Source organism: Myodes glareolus, chromosome X, assembly GCF_982192425.1.
Source record: "Myodes glareolus chromosome X, mMyoGla1.1, whole genome shotgun sequence".
NCBI classification, from domain to species: domain Eukaryota; kingdom Metazoa; phylum Chordata; class Mammalia; order Rodentia; family Cricetidae; genus Myodes; species Myodes glareolus.
In genome coordinates, this window is record NC_142053.1 from 52,437,326 (window position 1) to 52,455,461 (window position 18,136).

An 18,136-nucleotide genomic window follows, 5' to 3' on the forward strand; every position below is an offset into this window, starting at 1 on the left:
GCCTCAGAAGGTTCTATTTATATATTTGTAAGCACACACATACACACACACACACACACACACACAGACAGAGAGACAAAGGCGGGGTATTTGTTCAGTGGCTGGACTTCATTTCTCAGAGCATACAGACCTGGGATGGGCTGTCAAAAAGTTTGAGGCGAAGAGTTTCAAGAAAGTTCTGTGGATGCACTTGAATCTGGATCCCCTTTCCTTTTCCCTTCTTGCACAGAGGCTTGACATGCTTGGAACCACATTTCTGTGTCTAATCGGTGAGACACTTATCCCCCATTGACGACTGTCACTCCAGTCTTGTCGAGATAGTGCATCACAATGATCCAATAAACTTCGCTTGTTCCTTTATCTCCCTCCCCTCTCTCCTCTCTTTGTGCTTCTCTCTTCCTCCCCTTTTCCCTTGCCCCTCTCTCTGAGTGTGTGTGTTCTACCTCTGGAGTGAGCTGAAGGTAAATTCCAACTACATGATGGTTTTCAGAGCATTTTGTTACTTTGTTCTAACTTAAACAAAAGGTGTCTCATGGAAAGCTCACCCTATGCAGTAGACCTTAGTTCTACTCTGTTTCCCAAGGTAAGAGTTGAATGTCTCCAGACAAAACTTGTACCCCATTAAGCCTCCACAACTTCAGAGGCTGGTGATTCTGAGATCAGATAATTTCTTGAGGAGTGGGGGAGGGGAGAGCATATCAACATATCTGATGTTACAAGTACAGAAGTACAGTGTCTGGTTCACAGGGGGCACTCGGAGCTCTCAAAAACTAAAGAACACAGTACAATGTAACCAGTACAGAGCTGGGTATGCCAAGTTCTCTGCATTTGTGGCAACAAGTACCAGAGGCCCAAGCCGTCACAGGCTAGTTGGCCTCTGGAGTAGCGGTGGCTCAAGTTGAAGCACTCTCAGAGGGTTTGATTGGTCAAACCTTTAGGGGGCAGTCAGAACAGGAAGTTGGTCTACTCTGCCCAACCCCAGGGACCTCCTCTCTATGCCCTACTGAATGAAACTTCCTATAAGGACTTCCATCTTGTAGCTGACGTTTGGAGCCTGCTTTTCTCTCTCAGCAGCTTTCCTCAGTTTTTCAGCTCTAGACCACAAAGAGTCTACTCAGAAGAACACAGTAAGGACATTTGTGACAAGGTACTTCAGGACCTACCATGGGTGAGTTGAACAGCATGGGGTGTTTGCCCAGGTTTTCTTAGGGCAGGGGTGATACTGCACTTTCTTCTTTCCTTATGGCCCTTAGGTGACCTCTTTAGGAACAGAGTGGGGGTGGGGTGGCAGGGATCCACAAGTTGTTTAGCTTCCACTCTCCAAAAGACAAGGATCAAATGAGTACCGGGGTGATTGTCATGTTTCTTCGTAAAAAGCCTTCCTTCCTGTGGAGGTGAAGTGCAGCCCCCTGCTTACCACTCCCTCACCCCCAAACTCATTGAGAAGAAAGATCTGAGCTTTAGGTCATCTCCAGTCTAGAATTTGAGAAATAGAAAATATGACTTAGAGAAGGGTTTGGTGGAAATTAATATTCTTCGTATTCATGCTAGTGTTAAAAAAGGAACAAAGAAGCAACCGTGGATTGAATCTACTTCAGTCATTCTGAACATTGCATTATCCTTATAGAAGTTTCTAGATACTTGCTTTATGTTGTGTGAACAGTTCTGAAATGTCTTACATGTGTGTAGGGTTCCATGTCAATTAAGTACATTTGTTATTTATGTATATATAACATATAAAATCGTATTTTTTAACCTATGTACATAAATAACATATCAGGTTGTCCTGATATCATATCAGGGTCTCATTATGTAGGTAAGTACATTTGTTATTTATGTATATATAACATATAAAATCGTATTTTTTAACCTATGTACATAAATAACATATCAGGTTGTCCTTGAACTCTTGGGCTAAAGTGATCTTTTTGCTTTTGATTTTTGCCTACTTTGTCTCTGAAATTGTTTAAATCTTCCTTATGCACATGAACTATTGTCTGATAGATTTATCTGTTATTTAATTTTTTCATTTCCCCAAATTTTGTATTTGTCAGTTTTGTGTAGACTCCATGATTGTCAGTTCAGTCTCTGTGAGCCCCTAGGAGCCCAGGTTAGTTGATTCTGCACATACACAAATCTTAAGAAAAGAATATCAGGACTTATTCCTCCCACTGTAATGGGTATCCCACCTTGTACACATGAACTATTCTTTAGTCACCTCTCCTTCCACAGTTTCTAACCTCTGCTTCTAGGAGTTCCACCTTTTAAGCTTCTACATATAAGTGAGAATGTTTTGCCTTTTTTATTTAAAACTTTTATATATAATTAAACTTTATGTGTTTGAAAGTACGTTTGGCAGAATCCTTCCTTTTATTTGTTCTCAGTCAGGGTCTCATTATGTAGGTAAGTCTGGCCTTGAACTCCCTAAGTAGCTAAAGCTGGGCTTGCATTCCTGATTCTCCTGTCTCTACCTTTCAAGTGGTGACTTTCAGACATGTTCCACCATACCTGGCTGATGGAATTTTTTTTTACATACTCAGACTCTGTCTGCCCTTCAATTTGGAATATTTTACTTACTTTTAATAAAATACTAGGTTTAATTTGGTACAGATATGCTATTTGTTATACATTTATCTTTATTTACTTTTATTCTTTTATCTTTTATTATTATATGTTGGGTTACCACCACTAGCCGGCATACCCTTATTTTTACCTGTCCTCAGACAATACATGATCCTTGCACCATTATGACTTTATTTACCCTCACCCGATTTGTCATGTGCTTTCACTATATGTGAGGTAGGAATACCACATCTTCTTTATTATTTTCCCTTTTCTTTTTCTAGCCTTTATTCATAGTAGTTATCTGAGATATACATATGCATCCCAGAAGAAGTATTGTATTATATACTAAATACTCAGATCTGCCTACAAATTTCTCAGTGTCACTGACTTTTCTTTACTGCATAGAAGACTGTTTGAAGACCAGCTTGGCCTTGAACTTATGGCAGTCTTCTTTTCTCTGCCTTCTAGGGGCTGGTATTATAAGTGTGTGCATCCAGACCCCAAAGGGCTATTTCTGATTTTTAAAACATTCATTCATTCATTCATTCATTCATGCTTTCAGTGTATTGCATGGGTACATGTTTGGAGGCCTCAGAACAACAGGAAACTTGAGGAAAATAGTGCTCTTCATGCACAATGTGGGTCTAGGGAACTGAACTCCAGTCCTCAGGTTTCTTTACTTAATGTAAGAGTGTTTTGTTTGCATTTATGTCTGTGCACTGTATATGTGCCTGGTACTTGAGGAGGTCAGGGGAACACATCAGATTCTCTGGCACTGGAGTTACAGATGGCTGTGAGCCACCATGTGGGTGTTGGAAACTGAACTCCCATTCACCACAAGAACAGCAAGTTCTCGAAATTGATGAGATATCTTTATTTCTCAGTGTACACAGTCCTTCTATTCTATTGCTGTTTTTATTTGAACTTGAAGTCTCTTTTAGTTGAAACTTCTCAACTAATGTGTTAGCTATGCTTGCCATATATTCTTTAATGTCTTCCCTTCTCTTTTCCTCGTCTTCATGATAATATTTGAGCAAGACACAACCTGAATATTTTGTTCTGCTTTATGTATCATTTGTGTTGCTCTTCTTTCAGGCAGGGAGTTTGCCTGTGATCCTTGAACCATAAAAAAATCTTCCAAGATAATTTTTATTATTCTTCAAACAGAAGAGAGAGTCAAGATTGAGGAATGAAACATAATTTGTCTCAGATCACTCTGCCCGAGAAGGGCAGGACGGTTAGTAACAGCACAGACCAATTGTTGAACCCAGACCTTGACCGCTGTGTTTGTTTTCTTCTTAGCTCCCTGCCTCTCATCTCCCAGGAGGTGGAAGCACAGTGAAGGCTTTCAGTATTTTTCACACTGATTACAGATATCTGGGGGTGGGATATTATAACAGCTAACAACCTTCGTTTGACATTATATTTCCCCAGTACCTTTTTTGGGGGGTATTATACATTAATGTCTTTATTTTAATTTAAGGACACAGTTCCGAAACCAACCCTTATCAAAGAAGAATGAGATGTCGGGGAATTTTCCGAAGGACATTTCTCAACTGTACTGAACACATCAGTGCTACAATGCGCACTTCATTCTCTCAGCAGCAAGGTGGAGAGCCAGCAATGAGTGAGCCTCCCATATATACTAGAAGAAGATAGTAAGTAACCAGTCACTATGGTTGGAATATACCAGGGTAGTGAAATGTATAACACTGTAGTTAAATATGTCATTTATATCTCCAAGTGGTTGAGCAATCTTTCTGTAGCCTTTGTACAAGTGGGGCAAATGGTCTATTGGAGAATTTCTAAGTATATGTGGACTACTTTTACTTCGTTTTCCGACAGCACTCCATATGGTATTCCACCCCATCATCAGACAATCAACTTGCATAAACGAAACCAAATGGAATGGCCAATACCTCCAGAGGGAAAAATGGAGAGGGACAAGCAAGATGACACCTCAAAGAACTGGTTCAAGGTCATAGTAAGTACCCCAGAAAATGGATCTAATACTCAAAAGAAGGCAATCAAGAGGAGTTGTGTTGGAATTGAGTAGAGTTATTGGGTGCTTTTTTGGATACAGTTGGAGTTGACACAGGAGTCTACATGCTGAATAAATTAAGGGACAAATCAGACAGGCAATGAACACAGACCAGGGTGACTGTAGGGAGAAGTCAGGGAGTTGTGTATAAGCAAATGAAGAAACCCATGTGAGAAGGTATAATAGTTCTACACTAGATGCCCCAGTTTTGCTAAAATTGTATGTGTGTATTGAAGAGGTAGTTGTCAAAGTGTCTTTGGGGTCCTTATTAAAGAAGAAAGCTTGTTCTGCCATAGGTAAGATCTCTTATTATGGGTTTATAAATGAAATCATATTATAATCTCAAAAAAATCAGAGAAACAACAAAAAGTAAATTAGCTATTGAAATTTAAAAAGTTTATTTACGTATCTGGAGTTTATTATTGAAGGAAACCACCTGAATGAAAGGAAAGTAAATTCAGAAAATCCACAGGTGATATAAAGAAAATAATAAAATTTGTACCATCTTTAGAAATTGCCTTAAAGTCTTTCCATTTTACAGCTTTCTTTAAGTAAAATTAACAAATAATAAATCACATGCATTTAAAGTATATAGCTTAACACTACTTGGCTGCACATTTGTGAAACCATTTTCCCAGTCAACATGCCCATCAAACACATCAAGCATCCTTGCTTTCCTTTATAATTGTCCTCTTCCATTATTTCCCCTTAGTTTTCTACCACAATAGATTTGTCCGTATTTTCTAGATTTTTATGTAAACAAGCTCATGTAGTATGTTATGGGCTGAACACCTTTGTCTGATTAACTCTGACTTTAAATTCCAATGTGCCACATACATGTAATCCCAGCTGCTCAGGAGACTAAGGCCAGAGGATTGCTCGTTTGAGACCAGCTTGAGCAATGCCACAAGACCCTGTATTAATGTAAAATAAGGAACAATAAAACAAAAAATATAGAAGTTTAGAGCAAAAACCGAATACTTGATGCAAACAAGAGGTTTTATTTTCTTTCTCTTTACAGACAGTTCTTTCCATAGGCCAGAGAATGTAGCAAGGTAGCAAGGATAAATATTTAAGTTTATAGAGGTTTATCATGAATTAGTTTGATAATTTATAATTTATATTCTGGTCAGTCTGTTTTCATCCTTTTTACACTATTTCCACTGTACATAATATATATAATGTATATATATATATATATGCCTGTATCATATTGGTGTCAATAATGTATATTTAGATGATATTTTGTTACAGCATCTTTATTATCTCAAAAGGGTTCTGAAAGTAAGTACTCGAAACATAGAGTTTTAAGACATTAATTATTTTATACTAAAACACCTGGTAGAAGCATTAGTGTTTAAATCTAGTTTATTTGTTTCAATAACTAAGTTTTGCCACATTAATATATTTGCTCATTAAAGAGTGTATTGTGTAATTACCTTTCATGCATGAAATAAATAAATAAATTCTAATGTGCCGATCTTTTTTCCTTTCCTTTTTTATGTTTGATTCTAGATTCCCTCTGGCATAAAATATGATAAGAATTGGCTGTTGAATTTGATTCAGAGCCAGTGCAGTATCCCTTTCACCCCAGTGGAGGTAAGAGGAATCAGGACAAATGACGGGCTCTATGAACCATGACATTTGCCCATATTCTATTTCTCTCACCCTTATCCATGCAGTTTCACTATGAGAAAATGCACGCCCAGTTTTTTGTTGATAATCCCGACATTGCCTTTGAACTAAAAAATATCAGTGACAAGATTTGGGATGAGTCTAATAATAAGGTATGTGTCAAGTGTGTGACTGTGACCAGTTGCAAGCCAGAGTCAATATCTTGTAAGATTCTGGGGCTTCTCAGTTCTCAGTGTCAGCACAGACTCTCATTTGTTCTTCGCAGATAACAATCTTCATCAGCCCCTGTGATGGATTCCACTTGGTGACAGAGCTGCAATCAGAGAAGATGGACCGAATGAAGGTAATGTAGGATTAAGACATTTTATATACCCACAGCGGGACCTGTGCCTCTCCCCCATCTGTTGTCCCTGTATCACTTCTGCCTCAGAGTCACGGAACTCCATCTGTGATTCTGCAGCTGGCTATGAACCAACAGGGTGCTACTTCTCAGCAATTTCTCAATATGCAGAGACTCCCATTTGTGCAAAGCAGGATTGACAGCAGTAAGTCTAGAGGAAATGAGGGAAGAAGGGACTGGCTGGTGTGGAAATTTAGAAATTGTGAATTAAGGAGAGGTTGGTGCTGGCAACCCCTCTGTATCAGCTTTGTGTCATCCGGCTCCCTCTTAGCCTTCTGATTCTCTATTCTTGATTCCTGAAGACTTGTTGACCCATCCTACTGACTTGTCACTGAATCTTAGAAGGTGCGTGGCTCCATCCCTGGATTTTTATGAAGAGGACATAACGCAGGTAAGACCTTACACTTGATGCTGTTTGGAGAGTAAGTTTGGTAGAGATTAGCTAGTACTTAGTTCGATCTCAAATATTCACTGTTGTTTCATTTCACTCTATTTTTTTCTATTACCTTAGATGATGCCCTTGAACCAGAGTTACAGTAAACCCTATCAGATGTTTGACTTCCTTGATACTAAGGCAGTGGCCCCTACTGTTGACAGCCTGAATGAATCTGGAAATGAGGTGAGACATAATACTGAGATATTATGAGAAAGGCGAAGTGGTCATTGGAGCGTTGACAAGAGGCAGGGAAGTGGATTTACTAGTAAGGGATCAAGGGAAAGAGCTGAGGGTTCAAGATTCCTTTGCTTCTCTTCTCTTGATCCATGTATTTATTCCCACAATTGCAGGTGAAGTCTGCAGGGATAGAAGTCAAGGGGCAAGACCTAGATCCAGAAGAGATACGTGCAGACCAAAGCTCTCTGAGTACTACCATCCCGGATAAGTCCAGTAACATCAAGTCAGTTGTATCTTTAAGAGGAGCATCTCTGATCCTTTGGGAGGACCACAGACCTCACCCTCCACTCTGTCTATATCCCCAGCTGTCCCCACACTACTCCTTTCCTACGGACCTTCTCCTACACTCACATAATCTGGGGTGTGATTCCTATGTCTGACCACTTAGTCTCCTCCAGCCTGCACTCCAGTGCTTTAGAAAGATGACACTGGACTCCTCCACTATCCTAACTGGAGCTCCCTTTTTCTTACTCTTATAAAGTCCCTTCATCTGTTCCAGGCTGCCCTGAAGGCTCTGTTATGGCAGGATGAAGTCAGGGGCTCTGAATGACTCATTGCCTACTTTGGGCCACTGTTGGGGTTGCTTAGTCCTCCTTGGAAAGAAACATGGGTTCCCTGAAATAAAGATCTGGAAGTGGGCTCCCTGGGGCAAGAGGAACGTGTGGAGAACCAAAGAGGCTTCCATCTCTTCTGTCTTCCTTATCTACCCACCTATCTACCTTGCTCATCATCCTACCTAATGTTAAAGAGGATCCCTGCATAGCCTGAGATAAGCAAGTTGATTCCTTGGAGTAGAACTATACTCAGACACACACAAGTAGAGAGGGACCTCCAGGAGAGAACATAGTGACTATAAGTGCCAGCTACTACTGGGGAATGTCCCCTTCCCTCAAAGAGGCTCATTGTTCCCAGAATGAGCCCTGCATAGGAAAAAAATATGAGCCTGCATTCAACAGTACCTAATACTGTGAAGTCTTCTCTTTCATTCTTGCTCTGGGTCCCGGGCACAGTCTGGAGAAGATAAGGTAAAGGACTTGTGCAGAGGAGCCCTTTTCTTCTCTATTACCAGCAATCCCTGACCTTTAGCATTCACCATTCCATTTGTGTGGCTTCCTTTTTCTCCGTTGCCTCCACTCTCTGTGTCTCCTTCACATCTACCTCATCCATTTTCACTCCCTTTCCGTTACCATCCCCATGCCTTCCTCTTACTGAGTCCTGAGCCATGCCTTTCTTACCTCCCTGCCCAAGAATCTCTAGAATGGTGGGCATGAACAAGATGACAGAGTCCTGGGATCCCATCCCATACCTCGATCCCTGCAGAGCTTTCCATGGAGACTGTGAGGAGGAGAAATGACTCCTTGGAGCTCTGCTTCTCCAACGTGGCTTCTTGTGAGCCTGAAGAAAGGGATTAGAGCAGTGAATGTAGGAGCTACCCAATAAGAAGAAGAGAGAGGAGAGTAGCAGGGAAAGACAATGCTCTTTCTTCTAGGTCATTGCCACAAGGACTGTCTCTTCACTTTCAATTATTTTTATAAGGTTATATCTGTGTTCCTATATTTATATGTCAGCAGATGGATGAATACATTATAAGTTAATGTATTAATCAGGCATGCTGGCTAATATATTAATGAGATGCCATGCAGTGATTGTATATACATATACACTACGTAGTTCTTAACCAGGTTGCATTTTTTTTGATAGTTCAATTCTGGAATTGTTCCCCAAGTTATTAAGCCTGGTAAGTGTATTCCTTGATTATCGATTTCTCTAACTGGGTCTGGCAGTACATCCAAATGCTATGAAAGCTAATAGGTCTTGCTTAAGTTAAACTTTTTGAACATGTACGTTCAAAGAAATATGGAGAAGTGATTCAGATTCACAGGAGAACTTGCCAGTGTCAAGCCATGATCCCAACTGGATGTCTATCCGTGACATTTCCAGGGTCCTTTTCACACCTGATTTCTGATCTCCCCCACTCTGTAAACCCATCCCTTTCCCTCATCATCCAGCATCATCTGCCAGCTCTGCATTGATTTTTCTTGCCTCTCACAGGAAGGACAGGAATCACCTAAACCAACTCTCTGTGGCCTCGAAGACCACAAGAGTTTACCAATTTGCAAGGTGAGGAGAGAGGTTTTAATTTGTGTACAAAATGGGTCAGAACCTACATCCTGTTTGCTTTTATTTCAGGGGAGTTCCTTTGGGTCTGAGGCTGTAAAGACTCTGGTCCTACAGTTCCTGCAGCAGTAAGTACCTTTGGGAACCTGACAAAAGGGAGCCATGTGGGAGGAGAGGCTACAAGATTATAGCTCTACTTGATGAAACTTTGAACTCTCATTTGAGGCCCAAACCGACGTGATTAGCCTATCCTATGGCCCCGCCCCCAACAGGTATTACTTCATCTATGACAATGGAGATCGGCAGGGACTCCTTAATGCCTACCATGCTGAGGCTTGCTTCTCTTTGGCCGTCCTCTTCAGTTTCATGGACTCATCCTCGTAAGTAGCACAATCAGCTCAAGCTATGACCTAGAGCACTGCACCCCACCCTCCAGCAGATACAGGCAGTCCCTTGGAACCCTTATACTCGCTGGACCACCAGCTCTGTTTCCTCCTTTTCTCCTAGGAGCAGCTTGTGTGGGTACTTCAAGTACAGCAGAAATATGAAGGTTCTCAAAGATTCTTGTAAGTGTGCGGCGGGGTAAGACTGGACAGCGTAAAGGGGATAGAGCGCACAATCACAGATGCCAGAGGCTAAGGTTCCTGTTGTTGCCCTCCTCATTTCTGACACTCTCTCTTGATTCCAAACCAACAGTGGCTTGTTCCTAGACCTCTTAGCCCGTGACTCTGACTGGGAAACGGTGTGCGAGTGTCCAGAAAGCATGTGCGACTCCAAGGACATTTTTTCTCTTCTTTTCACAGATATGCAGCAGTGGCAGCTGCTGAAGCATAAAAAATGTGATATTATTTGTTTTCTTCGTACATTGCCCAAAACTCAGCATGACCTCACCTCCTTTGTGGTGGACATATGTTTCCAGACAGTAAGCACCCGCTCCTTCTGTGGGCCACAGCACATACTCAGAAAGCTGAGGTTGGGTAGAAAGTTATGCAGGACGCTGAGCTCATGCATTTCCCTTCCAGGAGACAATGCTCTGCTTCTCTGTTAGTGGATTTTTCAAGGAAGGTGAGTGTTTGCAAAATCCCCTCTCCAGACCCTATCCCACTCCCTGCCCTGGATGTGGACCCCTGAGAACTCCCCCAGGTCCCCTCATTGTGTGCCTTTCCTCCCTTGTGCTCTCCTGCTCACAGCATCCTGCCCACAGACCATCCTGGTCTGACCCTGACCGAGGGCTGTGCCTGTCTACCCCACAGCTCCTGAGTGAGAGAGGGCACGGGAGCTGTGGGATTGGTGACTCTCATTCCAGATCCTTACTCTGACTTTGGGCCAGTTGCTTAACCTCTGCATTTCCACATTTGCAAATGGCGCTTATTAAACTGTCCCCATCCCCCACCCCTATAAGGGAGAAGTGAAGCAGAGATCAAGTGAACATCGAAAGTGATGTTCACAGGGTCCAGCATGGGGTAGGGGTCCCATCAACGGGAGTGGATCATTTCCATTGCTGCCAGCCCTCTCCATTCTTGCAAGTCATTCCTGACTCCAAGTCAAATATTGAGTGGTTCTTGGCTCCTTTTTGTATAAGACCCTGACTGGGGAATGCCCTGTGAGGGTACAAAGCACTGACAACTCTAAAGGCGCATTATTCTTTCTTGTCCTTGAAGCGGAGGGAAGCTCTCAAGGTTGTGTTCATGCCTTCACTAGGACCTTCATTACTACCTACGGCAACAGTTCTGAGTAAGTGCTGTGTTGTGGATGGGCAGTCTCACCCGAGCCTTGGGCTGTGCAACAATGTGGTGATGGAGTTCTCGGGGTATGACCAATATGTGGAAGAGCAATGGGGAGATTCAAGGAGTAGTCTAGTGTGGTGGCTGGAAGTGTAGACTTTGAGGTCAGACTACCAGGCTCATTCTTGCTCTACCACTCGCTTATTCTGTGAATTTGGTCAGGTCACATTTCCTATTTGTAACTCTATCTTCTAGAAATGTTGATTATACTGCCCACTCTTTTTCTCTGATAAAACCATTGTGGAATGAAAGTGGAATTTGCCATTCTGTTGATATAGACAGTCTGCAACAGTGTGCTCCCTCTCTGGGAGTATTGTAGATAACCAGGGAACAAAAGCCAGGCAAAGAAGGAATATGGGAACGACCCGATTGCGGCTCAGTGAGAACACGGCAATTGTTGAGAAGCTTACTTTGGTCTGTTTTCCCATCCATCTCAGGGATTTTTTTTCCTCCGGCCTTTGTATCATCAATGACAAGCTGTTTGTGAGGGATGTCCAAGGGCTTCCCAGTTCCTCCATTCCTGTGGCCACATCTTCTTCCAGCTATTTGCCCGCCCTCTTTCAGGATCAACAGAAGATGGTGCAGACATTCTCTAGACAGGCTGGGATGAATGCTGAGTGGTCTCAGACGTGAGTGTTGGTGTATACAATGTGGTAGTGTGAGGTAGGGGTCGGATAATGAGTTATGGAAACATACAGGCTTCGCTTTATTTCATTCACTATCTTACAGATCAGTTTCTTCTCTGTTAAACAGTAGGCTAACTAGCCATTTTAAATAGCCATTTGATAATTCCCTGAAACCCATGGACCCCATTCATGAATGAGACACATTTGGATTTTCGGGGATTTGCTTATATTATGGCACAAGTGTCATCTTGCTGAATATCTTGAAATATATCCAGAAGCATGTTTCCATCACATAGATCAGGAAATGCCTATGTGTTGTCAGTGTATCTATTTTTGTGTCTTGATGCATACTGTCTGGTCATACTCTATCACAGGGGCCTTGATGACGAGCAGTGGAATCACAGCAAAGCTAGTCAAAGCCCTGCTTTGCTCCAGGTGAGGTTTGAGAATTCAGGCCAAGTGAGAAAAGGCCGGGTGGCCTGGAAATGATGCTGGTATTCTTGTGTCTGCTGGTCCCCCAATCGCACACTTTGTTTTCTACAGGTAAAGGACATGAACCCCGAGCATACCTTCATGCAGACAGGTCCAGGATTCTAAGAGCAACACACCAAGAAGAAGTTCCTGGGTGTCACTATCTTCTCTCTTCAAATCTCTGTTGTGATTTTGTTCTAGCATGGTAATTTCCATGTAAATGAATTGGGACATCTGGTGACACCTGGGAGCTAAGGCAGAGCTTGTAAAGCTAACTCTCATGTATCTAAATGGCCTGTTGTTTGTGTATTTGCCATGTATTTCAGGATCCTTGCTTTTCATTTTTTTCTTTCATTATAAATGTTATTAAATTTGTTGAGCATTTCATGTTTCTGTAATATAGTCTCTTTTACTCTCACCTGCATACTGTCCTTTCTCCTTCTTACCCCTCCATCTTTCCTGTAAGTCCTGGTCTCACACTCATGGTTTTTGTTTGGCACAGGGCCCCTCTGAGTATAAACAGGGCCATTTGAGCATATGTTTGGAACCATTCACTGGGCTCACCTGTGGGTACATAGCTAAAGACAATGATTACTTTTCCTCTAGAATCTGTCAGTAGCCGATAGTTTAGCAGAGAGGGACAGGCCCCGATTCTGTGACTGACCAATGAGAGGTCTGGTCTTGTGTAGGCGCGGTGGAGGCAATCCTAGATGCTAAAAGATTGTGATAATTGTGCCATGTTCAGAAGATACTATTGATGTGTCTAGTTATGTTAAATCCCTTTAAAGTTCACTGGAGGCAGACCAGATTACAAGAATGAGGACCTCCAAGGAAGAACTGTTGTAGAGACTGAAGTCCTAGTCTCAATCTTAGGCTGTACAGTTCTGCTTCTGTAGACGATAGAGCTTCCTCTGTTGAACATACTCTCTAACCCTGTTAAAACTGAGTACTGATGTTCTACGTGCCTAAAGTACTAATCAAGTAGTTCATGCAGATAACAATATTCTTTTATTAGTGATACAAATTTATTCAAAATTAAAGACAACATAATTGGTAGGATATAATATTAAAGGACACATAAAAGCCTGTGAAGAAAAATGATTCCCATTTATGTAACTGCCATACTTCAAAAATCCTTGGTATAAAAAGAGGTAAGAGTAAGGAAATAATTAGCTTTGTATTTTTATTAAAAGCAGTCATATCCAGAAAACCTATAAAAACATATTCAACCACCTAAAGTACAAAAGTAGCCACAAACGCTGAGATAATTTAGAAAAGGAAAATAAAGATTAATATTTTAAGAAAAAATAATGTCCTTTGTCTGCCTGGTCCTAATAGAACCGAGCAGGCCCTTGGTTTCTCTTTCCCTTACAGGACAGGTGGCCCTAGGTGGCATGTAGGAAGAAAAACTTCAGGCCTGCTCAGCTCCATGAGTACCAGGCAGGTGAAGGACACCTACATGCCTGCCTGGGGCTGCCTGCCCTGGGCCAGGAAGAGAAACTGCAGTTGAACATAAATATATGGTGGAGTATGGGAGAGAGAGAGAGAGACAGAATGGTTCATGAACTGTAGAGAGAGGCAGATCTGAAGAGAGAAAGATGGTGAGGAATGGGCTGATGTGGGAAGCTTGCTTGTCACTTGTGGTCACAGTGACATCCGGACTTGGGCTGCTGCCAAGGGCCATGTCTGGGTCTGTGGCCCTGTAGCAGCTGAGATTTGTATTGATGTCTGTGGCACCTGTTGCCCCAAAGGTCATGCATGAGGATGCTCAGGATCTGGGCTGACATCTGAGGTCATGCTGGTATCTGAGTGTCATGCTGCTACGAGGCCATTCTGATCTAGGTGACTTGCACTGCCTCCCAGGACCATAGAGACATTCAGTAAGGGCCATGCTGAGTCCATGGCTACACCACAGCAAGGGTGTGTGTTGATGCCTGTGGCTCCTGCTACCACCAATGGCCATGCGAATGCCTAAAGTCTGTTGGTATCAAAGCATCATGTTGTCACCCAAGGCCATGGTGATGTCAGCACCCAGGCTGCTGCCGAGAACCATGTCTGGGTCCGTGGTGGGGTTTGTGTTGATGTTCATGGCCCATGTTGCTCCCGTGTTGCTACCAAAGGCCACATGGATGCCTGGGTTCTAGGTCATGTTGGAGTCTGAGGGACATGCCACTGCCAGGATCATGCCTGATCAGGGTCTTGGTGTCATCTGGGCCCTCGTTGTGGCTCAGGGGCCATGTCTGGGTCTGAGGTCCCATAGTCTGTGTTAATGTTCATGGCTCCTGTTACCACTGAAGATCATGCCCCTATCTGGGGTCTGGCCACCTAGGGCTATATTGAAGTCTGGTGATCATGCTACTGCTGGGCTCATGCCAATCTGAGAGGCCTGTGCTGCCACCCAGGGTCCATGGTGACATCTGGGCCCAAGTTGCTGCTGATAGCCTTGTCGAGGTCCTTGGTCTTACGATAGCTGGGGTCTGCATTGATGTCCATTTCCCATGTTAAGACAGGGACACATACGAACCTTGTGTTGAACCATGTGTTGAAGTACAAGGACCATGAGGAGTTGGCTCTACCCTCACTGACCCAGTGAGAGCCAGGCCCCATTACCCAAGAGCTGTCCCTACCCCTCACCACAGGCATGGGAGAGCTTGCTCTGCTACCACCCAGGCCCACCTCCAGGGCTTTGAATGGACATTCCTGAACGTATACCCCATATATGACCTGCTGGTATACACGAAAGGACTGGTCCCACGAAACCACATCTGCAGGATCTCCATGATGTGAGGTAACAGCAGACTATCTGGGAGGAATTTTGGTGAGGGTCCAGTATTGATGGTGTACCAGAGGCCAGAGATCTTGAACCAGACCAACAACACATTACGTAATGAAAAATTGCAAGTAAAGCTGTTTGGACAAAAGGGAATACTGCATGAGACACAGCTCTCAATGGCACTGAGACAAATGAAGAGGCGATGGAGAGGCGGGAAAGATAAAAGAGCAAAGTGAGTTTTGTTGCTAGCTTTTCTGTTTGTTTATATTTGTTTGTTTTTAATTAATATTCTTATTTGGATTATTTATTATTTATTTTTAATTTTCCCTTTGCGGAGGAATTCTACAAGGGTGAAAAACAGATATGGAGGAACTGGGAAATGAATGAAAATGAGGTACATGATGTGAAAGCCCCAAAGGAGCAATAAAAAACTATACTAAAAAAAAGAAAAGGGCCATTTGTGTATGTGTGTAGGTGTACACACATGTGCATCTATTTGGGTGCCTTTAGTTGTCTAAAGCTTTAAAAATATATACTGCACACTGGGTAGTTTAAATCTATGAAAATTCATTTTCTCATAATCTGAAGGACATAAATCCCAAACCAAAGTGTTAAAAAGACCTTGTAAGACTTTCTTTTTAAATGTTTTAATTACCATAAAGCTATACAGTCTCCTTACAGCAATTTCAAACATGGGGTTTTAATAGACACTCCTCTCCCTCCTTCTCACTCCCCCTCCATCTTGGACCTTTCTACCCCTAGCAATCTCATATTTCTTTTCACGCCACAAGTGTTCTATCATGGCCCACCTCTTCCTTAATACCCTTTTCTCCTTTCTTGGCCCCATTTTCAGTTTCATGATACACACACATACACACACACACGAACATCAAAAGCGACAACCCACATATGAAAGAGAACCTATAGCATTAATCTCTTCGAGTGTGTCTTGTTTCACTTAACATATGATCTCCAGTTGCAATCATTTTAGTATAAATCTGAGACTCTTAACTATACGATTATGTTGTCTGTGGCTTGGGATAATCTGACTTTTTCCTTTCTTTTTTAACCCCTTTATATCTTTCTCTTGCCTTATTACTCTAGGTAAGACGTCAAGAAATATATTGAACTAAGAGTGGAGAGAATAGGCAACCTGTATTCTCCCAAATTTTAGAGGAAATGCTCTCTCTTTGCCCCATTTAATATAATGTTGGCTAAAGGTTTGCCATAAGTAACTTTTATTGTTTTGATTTATGTTTTGCCTATTCCAACTTATTTCAGGACATCTTTGTAACTTTAAGCCATTCAGTGTACAGTATTTTACTAGAACAGTTTTAGTAGACTAATACATTACTATAGAGATATAAGCCTACACATACACATGTGAAATTATCTTTTTTCTGAAAATAGCACTCTTTACTTTTCATTTCTAAATTAATATTTTAATATAATCCATCTTTGCGTCCCCTTTTAAAAATTTAGTAGCTCACTAACTCTAATCTGTCTTGGACATATACTCTCATTGTGGAGGCATTCATCAGAGTGTGGTTGTCCTACCAGAAATCACACTGTTAAAAAACTCATCACCTCTCCCCCAGAAGCCATCAACTGTCCACAGTTCCTTAGTTAAGGTTGGGAGCTCATGAACCCTTCAATCCCATTGGTTGAGAAAATTTGCTTCTATGCTCATCTGGGACATTGGCTTGTAGCTTTCTTTTCTGCTATGTCTTTATCCAGATTTGATGTCAGTATAATAACTGGCTTCACAGAGTTAGTTTTGCTGTGTTCCTTCCATTTCTATTTTGTAGAATAGCTTAAGGAGTGTTGGTAGTAGACCTTCCTTTAATGTTTGATAGAATTCAACAGTCAGTCTTTCAAGTTCTGGGATTTGCTTTGTGGATGGACTTTTAATTACTGTGTCAATTTTGTTGCTTTTTGTGTGTCTTTTTAATTTGGTTATATCACCTGGTTTTAATTTCAACAGGACGTAGGAGTTTAAAAATTTATTTACTGTTTTGAGGTTTTTCAACTTTTTGGGATAAAACTCTTCAAAGTTTCCCATAATCTGGACTTCATTGAATTCTATTTTAACAATTCCCCTCTCATCTCTGATTTTATTTACTTGAGTTTTCCCTCTCTTTTATTAGTTTGTCTAAGATGTTGTGAGTATTGTTAATCTTGAAGAACCAACTCTTCGGCTGTATGTGTTGTTATTTTAGTTTCTATTTAATTAATTTTTGCCTTAATCTTATTATTTTTAACCATTTCAAGATTTTTTTCGACAGTATCCCACTGTGTAGCCCCAGCTGGCCTGGAACTTGCTGTGTTTACCAGTCTGGCCTCAGACTCACAGAGATCTTCCTGCTCAGTGGTCTGGAAGTGAAGCTGTTATAATAAGGATCCCAGGAGTCCGCACGGCCAATGCCCCAGAAAAGTTGGCAACCAGAGCACAGAGTGGATTCTACCCCAGCTGGGTGCAAACAAAAGCAGGTAGTCTTGGGATCCCCCTTTCCCCTCATTCAACAGACACTCATGTACTTTCGATGAAATCTACAAAAGAGTAGGGTAGCTTTGTGGTTTCCAGTGTGGGCACAGACCTCTAATCTATGCTAGAAGATAATTCATTAGGGATGGACTTGTGGAAGAGTTGGAGACAAGAATTCAAAGGGGAATTCTCCATGTGGCTTGGAAATATACAGCAAGAACCTGAACATAGGAAGTTGGGGGCTCTGGAACTTGCTGGTAGAGAAACCAACATCCTCCTAGCCCCTTTGCAGAGCAGAGATGATCTACCTTCTATTCCACAACCTGCCTTGCTACTCTCACAGTTTGTCCCCTTCCATTAGGTCCCTAAAACTATCCATAGTAATAGTCATTAATTTTCAGTTGCTAGCAAAAGTCTTTCTACAGTTAAAAATGATGGTAATTGTAGGATAGAATAGAATAGAACTAGTTTCAGAAGGGAAAAAGATTGCTGATATAAAATTGTTATGCTCTAACAACTGGACTTGTTTCTTAAGATTCACTTAACTGATTCTAGAAACACAGAT

The 18,136-nt window shown here is 41.8% G+C and overlaps 1 protein-coding gene across 3 annotated transcripts; it reads left to right on the top strand.

The window, feature by feature from the left end:
- Positions 1-845: 845 nt before the first annotated feature.
- On the top strand, positions 846-12,700 carry Nxf3 (nuclear RNA export factor 3). Of its 3 annotated transcripts, none has more exons than XM_048428187.3 (21): positions 846-1,168; positions 3,661-3,802; positions 4,049-4,223; positions 4,411-4,549; positions 6,122-6,205; positions 6,289-6,393; positions 6,507-6,584; positions 6,702-6,786; positions 6,944-7,032; positions 7,153-7,260; positions 7,428-7,537; positions 9,016-9,052; positions 9,367-9,560; positions 9,705-9,812; positions 9,940-9,998; positions 10,236-10,354; positions 10,455-10,497; positions 11,094-11,166; positions 11,654-11,845; positions 12,217-12,277; positions 12,386-12,700. In XM_048428187.3, exons 3-21 carry the CDS (start codon positions 4,084-4,086, stop codon positions 12,437-12,439), a joined length of 1,878 nt encoding a protein of 625 aa, XP_048284144.1. In that variant the 5' UTR covers positions 846-1,168; positions 3,661-3,802; positions 4,049-4,083; the 3' UTR covers positions 12,440-12,700. The 3 variants fall into 3 exon arrangements, with proteins under 3 accessions (XP_048284144.1, XP_085540685.1, XP_085540684.1); XM_085684559.2 differs by lacking the exon at positions 3,661-3,802 and having other exon boundaries at positions 9,367-9,435; positions 9,505-9,560; XM_085684558.2 differs by lacking the exon at positions 3,661-3,802.
- Positions 12,701-18,136: the final 5,436 nt, after the last annotated feature.